Source organism: Euleptes europaea, chromosome 4, assembly GCF_029931775.1.
Source record: "Euleptes europaea isolate rEulEur1 chromosome 4, rEulEur1.hap1, whole genome shotgun sequence".
Classification (NCBI taxonomy): domain Eukaryota; kingdom Metazoa; phylum Chordata; class Lepidosauria; order Squamata; family Sphaerodactylidae; genus Euleptes; species Euleptes europaea.
In genome coordinates, this window is record NC_079315.1 from 14,834,274 (window position 1) to 14,842,688 (window position 8,415).

Below are 8,415 nucleotides of genomic sequence, written 5' to 3' on the forward strand. Positions count from 1 at the left end.
TGAATGATGGAGGGGGGCTCAGGCTTAAATCCCCCCCCTTTTTGCCCTGGGCAACGGGGGTGGCCAGACATATATCAGTTCAAAGAGAGACAGACCCCAATGGAAGGGAGCAAAAGAGGGCCAGTGATGTGATGTAGACAGCTGAAACTAAAGTCTGGATCCATTCCAACAGTATTTTTGACAAATTTTTCATTTCAGTACAAGTCGCATTTTGTAAAGAAGCCGGCAACCACTGCTTTTCTTGTGACCTAAACATCTTATCAAAGTCAACCCCTACACAGCAGCTTTGCAGAGTTTAGACTAGCTTCCGAGGTCCTTTGCTGAACTGTTTAAACTCGACTCAGGTTTTACACACTGCAGACATGAAAAAACAGACAGTCCATTTTGAAATACTTTCAAATCACTTTGGAATACCTGGGGGCAGCCGCATACAGTCTTTGTGCAACAGTTGGATCTGTCTTGTTCCAAGCAGGGTAAGCTGGTTCTTTTATGCGCCTTCTCCTGTTGTCAGGTTCCAGATGAGTCTGGATGGGTCCTTAGCAGGGCTGGTGTTTTACTCATCCCCCCTTTCCCTGCATTCTCAGCTATCTGAGGTGCAATGTTCAGTATTTTTCCCTTATTGAAACATGACCAGGATTTCAATACAGTAGGTCAGAATCTTCCCTCTCGGATCCATGGGGTTGACAGCTTTCCTGTGCTTCAACCTGTCGCTTGCAAATCACAACAGCATTTACTTTCCATCTGTAAAACAGGCAGCTGGGGAAAATTTTGCAGGTCACAAGGGAGAGGAGTAGATTTTTCACACAACAGTTCTTTCAGTATTTGTTCAAAGTCCATATTTTCTTTAACATCCATTAGGGCAATAACAACATGTCCATTTAAAAAAACCTTTCTCTTCACCACAAGCGGCTGGGTTTAGCTGGAAGGGTAAAATCCAGGATCCACATACAACAGACTCCAGCTGTTTCCCAACAACTCTTGAATTCTCCTGTGTTCAGGGTATGGGACAGACTGCAACCTTCCTCCCCTTGTCATCTGAAATTCCAGATGCTTCTCTTGAATCTGAGCTTTCTGTCGGTGTTCTACTCAGTTCCATATAACAAATAACATTCTGTCCTGAATGCGAAAGCCTGGTTTTCATGCTTATTTCAAGCAGATTGGCATATAGCAAGAGACAGTTCAGGTATTCCTGGATTATATATATAGGTTGTGCCCTGGGTTTTGGAAGCAATTGCAGCCGGTGAAATATTCCAAGCTGGACCAGAAGGGTTTTTTTTCCCCATTAGCCCATATTCAGAAAAGTATGTAAAGTCAGAGCCCCCCCACTTTCTTTAATACAACCATGTTGCTGTCCATGTCAGAGAGAGTGGCAATCAAAGTTCTGAGACAAAAAACAATGTCATCATGACCTCTGGAGGTCCCTGAGCAGAGTTTTCACCTCCTGGGGCTATCAGAGTCACAAATTGAGGAAACCTGCATCCGGGAAGAAGTCCTGCAGTACTTCACTTGTGTATCTGAAAACAGTTGAACTAAATGCAGGGCAAACTCTCTGGCACTGGCTGGGCTTGAACGTGCATTGCCAAGTTCTTGACCCACTGTCCTTGCTGCATCAGAATTTTCCCCACATCTGGGCGCTGGGCACTCTAGCTGATGAAAAGTAACTTTGGAAGGGCAGTCGGAGGGGACCTGTTGAGACTTAGAAGAGCTGGGCCGCTGCAGGGCTGGATGCAATGTCCGGAATGGAGCGATTGGCTGCTTCGGGATATTTCAGAGAGGTCCGGCCGCAGCCAGGATGGCTTTTACTCAGGGCATCCTGGGTACAGTTAACTCTGGAACATTGGTAGGCACTCAGTCTATCAGGGTGGGGTGTACTTTTCTTAAAGTTCATGCAGCCAGGGGCAGCCTCAGTCATTTTAAGCTCCAGGCAAAGCTGACTTCATGTGGTGTGTAGCTCAGTATCAGGCTGCCTGGATTCCTTTGCGCTGTGGTTATTGGGGAGGCCACCAGGCAGGTAATTACAGAAGCTGGAAGCCAGGCAAGGGGTAGTGCCTGTCAGCTGCAGAAGGCATGGATGCACTGAGCTGAGAAATACTGGGCTGTGGAACTTTAGCCCAGAAGCAGCAGGGGCTGTTGGAGCTGGGGTACGCACAGCTGGGGAGTAATGCAGATCTTCAGTGGGAAGTTTATTTCCCTTAGGGTCAGCTTCAATCTTAAGACAGAGGGATCAGTTTATCTGGGCTGCCCCATTCCTTTTTCCCCGCTCCTGACTTGAGGGGGGCCAGCTGGTTGACAGGCATTTTTCCTTGTAGTAAGCGCACTATCCCAAGCCGTGACTCTGCCAGCTAGGCAGTCAGTGTCCACAGGAAGCCCCTCCCCTGCTCCTGCCTTTCTTCTTCTGGCTTTCCTGCCATGGATCCTATCTGGGAACATCTGGTCTGCCCATTGCCCGGCATTTTGCCTGCACGTTTGGGGGCTTGTCTCTCTAGATGGAGGACTGCTCAAACCCTTGTCTTTTTGCACTGGAATACCTGTGGCTCCCCTTCAGACAGCGGCACGGGGAACAAAGCTCCAACCTGGGCTTCAGCTGCAGGGAAAAGAGTGGCTTCTTGTAGCCCCCCCCCCTTCAGACTGGAGACGCTGCTATAATGGAAAGCTCTCTGTGGTGAGCTTGGGCTGGTGAGACTGATCCTGCTTTCACACGGAGGCTCGGAGGGGGGGAGGGTCTGATTTCCAGAAAAGTCTGGTCAGCTAGGCTGCTCCTGGTACATGTGGGAGCTGGAGGAGTTTTTTTCTCAAGTTCCTACGTTTCACTTTCTCAATGCCTGTGATCGTATAGTGAGCATGTCCCGGAAAAGTTACAGGCTGTGGAACTGCTGATGACAGTATGCATTTTGGCTGCTGCTTTGAGGAAGCAGAGATTTGCTGCTTTCGGATGCTTGTGTACAAAGACAATCGTCTATGTTGTGGGGGGGGTGAACATCTCCCCCCCCCTTTTCTGCCTCGGAAAAACCCTTGATGTCTCTGTGAAAACTGAGACTTTGGCATTTTTCTACTTCTCTCTCTCTCCGTCTCTTCCTCCAGCCTCCCCCCTTCCCATTCTCTGGTATGCAAACACAGGCTGACTTCTTATCGGAGCGCTGGGCATGCAGGGGAGGTGAGCGTCTTTTGGGCTACAGTTCTGAGGCTTCTTTTTGCTGGGGCTTTCGGGAATTGACTTTTTAAAACTGGAGCGTTGGGCACGGTTGATCTAACAAAATTCCTGACTGACGTGCCGGCTGGGTACAGGCTTATGTTAAACGTTGGGGAGGCATACAGACGCTGCCTGGATATAGGGGCAGCAGGGGCAACACGGCCTGGGACTTGCTTTTCCTCCGGCCGGCTTTGGAGGAGTGAGTCATAAAACCATGACACGGCACTAATTCTCATGAGCCTGAAAAGCAGATTTTGGCAACTTTCTTGTAACAGAGTCACTCCACCCATCAATATACGGGACCTTATTCAAACGGAGAAACCCTTCCCCAGTAAATACCAAGCTCAACACTTCTGACATTTACCAATTGCTTTACACCACTATTGTACAATGCAAATCACACAAGACAGTTATTGCTATGCCCTCAGTCTGTGACTGAGAACAGAGAACAATCAGTTGAAAAAAATATAACCCGCTACCTTCGGACCAGCCGACCCTATATGCAACACAGTCCAGTTCACAAAATATACGAAGGGCCACATTCTGATAGAGTTTTGGAAAGTTGTGTGGCACCCACTGAGGTGACACTACAGAGCTTTCTTTCCACCCATTCCTCCCAAAATGTGTACAAATGTATGCAAAAGTGTTCCACAACAGTCTCTCACACAATCCATCCCTTCAATCAAACACAATCAATCACAAAATCACTCACTCACTCTCACACGCCACCCACCATTCCCAAACCTTTTCCTGTCAGACCTAAGATCTCTGCGGTTTCCAACCAAACCTGATGGCTGTACTAGGGCAGAATCTGGAAGTTGATCAGACCTCCCTTCCTCTGATTGCAGAGGGCACCAGAACTGAACTAAAACCCCTTTCCCTATTCTCACCTGCCTTCTGTGATTTCCTCCGGAGGTGCTGGGCTGGTTCTTGCGATCCTGTTGGGTTCCAGCGACACCCTACCAGGGTGAGTGAGGCCAGGGTGTCCATGCGTAACTCTCTCGACCAAAAAAGGTCGTGCCGGCAGAAAGGACTCAAAGGCACCCTGGTCCAGCACCCCGAGCCGGGTGGGTAAGAGGGGGGCAACACCCCATCTCTCCCCCCTTCACGAGCACGGCACCAGAAATGATACGGCAAAACGGGGGTTCGTGGGGGGAGAGAGAGACCTGCAGATCGATATTCAAGAAAACAGTTTATTCTGGCAGCTGCGACCCAGAGCACTCTACCGAGTAAAAATCTCTGAGCCCCGATCATACTGAGGAAGGGATATTTATCCAAATTCAAGATATGACAACCCATCAACATTCAGGGTAGGCTGATAGCACTCCAGACATAGAGGCGGCGCAGTACAGTTCAGTTCTATCCAGTTTCTCCTATCAATGTTTATAGTTCACTCTGACTCTCCATGACTCTTAACCCACTTCCTTAGCACACAGACATACAGGGAGATTCTGCCCAGCAACAAGCTATTCCCTGGTTGCCCTAATACATTTTACAGAAAGGAAAAGAGATTATTACAAATTGCTAAATCAGTGGATCTTCCATAGTCAGGGGAAGTCTACCTGCTGTCACAGCGGAAAAGAATGCCGCAGATGAGAGTGAGATTTGGCTCCAGCCGCTTCTGGGTTTCAGGGTGAGCATGCCGAGGAAGCAAGGAAGTGCTGCTTGGCGCTTCGCTTTGTCTCAATGCCTGTGGGTGCTGGTTGGTAACAGGAAGATGGGTGCTTCTTGAGAAAAACGTCTTTGTTAGCTTCTTTTTAAAAAAATCTGAGTTGGCTTTGGTTGAGAGGGGCGGTTTGTCGGTTGAGAGGGGCGGTTTGTCATCAGTGATGGATGTGGAAACTCGGGGAGGACTGCGCCGGAGAGGCAATGTTGCTCTGTATTTTCTCTGTTCGGATTCCATGTTATCGTTCAGGCCCAGGGAATTGGTGGAACTGCCTAGTGCAATCCTAAGCAAAGTTTCCCCCTTCTGATAGGGTTGCCAGCCTCCAGGTACTGGCTGGAGATCTCCTGCTATTACAACTGACCTCCAGCCGATAGAGATCAGTTCCCCTGGAGAAAATGGCCACTTCAGCAATTGGACTCTTTGGGCTCCACCCCAAAAATCTCCAGGTATTTCCCAACACAGAGCTGGCAAGCCTACCTTCTAAGCCCAGTGATGTGTCTTTAAAAAGGCTGCAGTTGCTTAGGACTTCACCGCTTGCATGGCAAAAACGTATTTACAGCCCCAGAAGAAATATATATTGCGCAGGTTTGAATCATGTTCCGTCATCTTGTAATTGAGGTCTTGAACACATGAAGCTGCCTTATACTGAATCAGATTCTTGGTCCATCAAAGTCAGTATTGCCTACTCAGACTGGCAGCGGCTCTCCAGGGTCTCAGGCAGAGGTCTTTCATATCACCTACTTGCCTACTCCCTTAAACTGGAGATGCCAGGGATTGAACCTGGGACCTTGGCATGCCAAGCAGATGGTCTACCACTGAGCCACGGCCCCTCCCCAGTCTTGTTCCGTGTGTACACATAATAATGGGCTGTTACAGCAATCAAAAATAGCTGTGCAACTAAAGAGATCCCTTTTAAATTTACCAGTAGTAATAGCCCAGACTAGCCCGAGTTTATTAGCGCTCAGAAGCTAAGCAGGGTTAGCCGTGGTTAGTCCTTGAATGGGAGACCACCAAAAAGTCTAGCATTAACTCTTGCCATGAAAGCCCATGAAGGCCCACCATGAGTTGGTTGTGACTTGACGGCGCACTACTATTATTATAATTCCAAGCGTTTTGGTGAAATAAACCCCATAATCCTTTGCACTATAGATTTACACGTTCTTCAGGGTAAAGGGGGTAAATTATAGCCAAACAGAAGTCCCTAAATTCTATCTGCACACATTTAAGGATGCTTAGCAAGAACGCATGCTCTGATGCTTTTGGAAAGCAAAATCTGGCTGTTTTAACATGAGAAAGCAGAAAGTGGCTAAGTTATTTGGCTGGGAGAGCTACAAATACTTATAATTGTCATGCTAATCAAATAGTAAATTTAACCTACCGTATTTTGCTTAATAATATTTGATTTCCAGAATCCAATCAGCTTTTTAGGTAGAAAAACAGGTATTAACTGGATATGTTTTGAAGTCACGTATTCATTTCTAAAAAAAACTATCCTTTTTATTATTTTCTGCCGTTCTCACTAAGGCTCGAGGTGGATTATACAGTGTAAGTCAATGCAGTCAACAGGATGAGAGAGCTTTAAGCAATGTGATAGGACTAGGTTTTAAGTATTGCAGTATTTTACATAAATATGCATACAATAAACCAGCCACAATGATTAAGCTTGTACAAAAACTGTTCTGAAGGGGACAAACCTTTTAATCCATTCAGATATTTTTGAGAGATGAAGACTGTTAGTTTCATATTTATTTACGTTAATTATATCCCACTCTTCTTTCCCAGTGGGGACCCAAAGCAGCTTACATTGTTCTCCTGTATTCCATTCTATCTTCACAACAACCCTGTGTGGTAGGATAGGATTGCTAACCTCCAGATACTACCTGGAGATCTCCTGCTATTACAACTGATCTCCAGCTGATAGAGACCAGTTCGTCTAGATAAAATGGCCGCTTTGGCAACTGAATTTTATGGCATTGAAGTCCCTCCCCTCCCCAAACCCTGCCCTCATCAGGCTTCGCCTCAGAAACCTCCCGCCAGTGGCGATGAGAGACCTGGCAACCCTAGGCTGAGAGTGTGTGACTGGCCCAAGGTCACCCAGCAAGCTTCCATGGCAGATTGGGGATTCGAACCTGGGTTTCCCAGATCCTAGTCTGACACTTTAACTACTGCACCAGATTACTTAAAAATGCACATTTCAAATGTTTTCAAAAATCTTAATTTGGCCTGCAAAAAGGTATCCTCTTTGTACATTGCACTGAGGTGCGCATCCAAAAATGCAAAGTGTCAATGCGGCAACATTTGCGTTGTACTTGTATGATACATACGTCTATTCTTGTTAGAGAGCTGGGTCTAGTTCACTGGAGAATGTATGAAATTTGGGTTTGCTGGGTGAGGTGGTCCGGTGATAACTTATTGCCCTTATCCCTTTCCCCCCCCAGAATACTGGACTCCACTCCTTCCAAGCCCACAATGGCCGTGGACGTCGCGATGCAGTTGTACCTGCGCTCGCCCTCTTTCCGAAGGGACAGTTTTGCTTACAAAACGGCTCCGAAGCCCAAGAAGCCTTTGCGGCCTTGCATCCATTTGAACAGCGCCGTGGAATTAAATGACCTGGAGGCCGAGGTGAAAAATCTACCGAGCGCCAAAGCGAAAAAGCGGGTGACCTTTGCCGACAACAGGGGCTTGGCTCTGACGATGGTGAAAGTCTTCTCCAAGTTCGACGACCCGTTGGATATTCCATTTAACATCACGGAACTCATCGACAGCATCGTGGGCCTGACGGCAGCGGACAAGGACGATTTTGTCTTGGATTTCCTACAGCCTTCTGCCGACTATTTGGACTTCCGGAATCGCCTCCAGGCGGACTACGTCTGCCTGGAGAACTGCATGTTGAAAGATAAAGCCATCACCGGCACCGTGAAAGTCAGGAATCTTGCGTTCGAGAAGGCCGTGAAGATCCGGATGACATTCGATACCTGGAAAACCTTCACGGACTATCCGTGCCAATATGTCAAAGACACGTACGCCGGTTCAGATAAGGATACCTTCTCTTTTGAGATCACCTTGCCAGAGAAAGTTCCACCCCACGAAAGGATGGAGTTTGCTGTGTGTTACGAAAGCGACGGAAAGGTGTATTGGGATAGCAACAAAGGCCTGAATTACAGGATCGTAAGGTCCGAACTCAAATCCGCTCGGGAGATTTCCCCCACTGAGGGCGAATCTGGTTTCGGGATTGCCTTTGACCAGTTTGGAAGCCCGAGGTGTTCCTACGGCTTATTTCCCGAATGGCCGAGTTATTCGGGGTACGAGAAACTTGGGCCTTATTATTGAACGAAAGACGTGGTCTGTGTATTTAATGTAACAGATTTTCTTTAAGGGGGGGGAAAAACCCTTGGAGTTGCTGCGATGTCACAGTTGCCAAAGGTACGTGTTAATAGAGTTGCAGAAAGGGACTCGAAAAATGCCTGACTGCAGGTGAGCCGTCGTATGTGGAAAGGCTAGAAGGGGAGAGATGATTCGTGTTTGGGAACACTGCTGCTTGTCTCCTAGCTCAACGTTC

At 47.6% G+C, this 8,415-nt stretch overlaps 1 protein-coding gene across 1 annotated transcript; it reads left to right on the top strand.

The window, feature by feature from the left end:
* The first annotated feature begins 4,773 nt into the window (after positions 1-4,773).
* PPP1R3B (protein phosphatase 1 regulatory subunit 3B) lies at positions 4,774-8,190 on the top strand. The gene is made up of 2 exons (XM_056848763.1): positions 4,774-4,823; positions 7,295-8,190. The coding sequence occupies exons 1-2, from the start codon at positions 4,774-4,776 to the stop codon at positions 8,184-8,186; spliced, it is 942 nt and encodes a 313-aa protein (XP_056704741.1). The 3' UTR covers positions 8,187-8,190.
* Positions 8,191-8,415: the final 225 nt, after the last annotated feature.

What these genes read in the sequence shown, in the direction of transcription:
- PPP1R3B (XM_056848763.1), top strand. Translation starts at nt 4,774, where the DNA reads ATGCCGCAGATGAGAGTGAGATTTGGCTCCAGCCGCTTCTGGGTTTCA. An exon ending in AGCCGCTTCTGGGTTTCAGG is followed by an intron (nt 4,824 to 7,294) that starts GTGAGCATGCCG and finishes TTCCCCCCCCAG; the next exon opens with AATACTGGACTCCACTCCTT.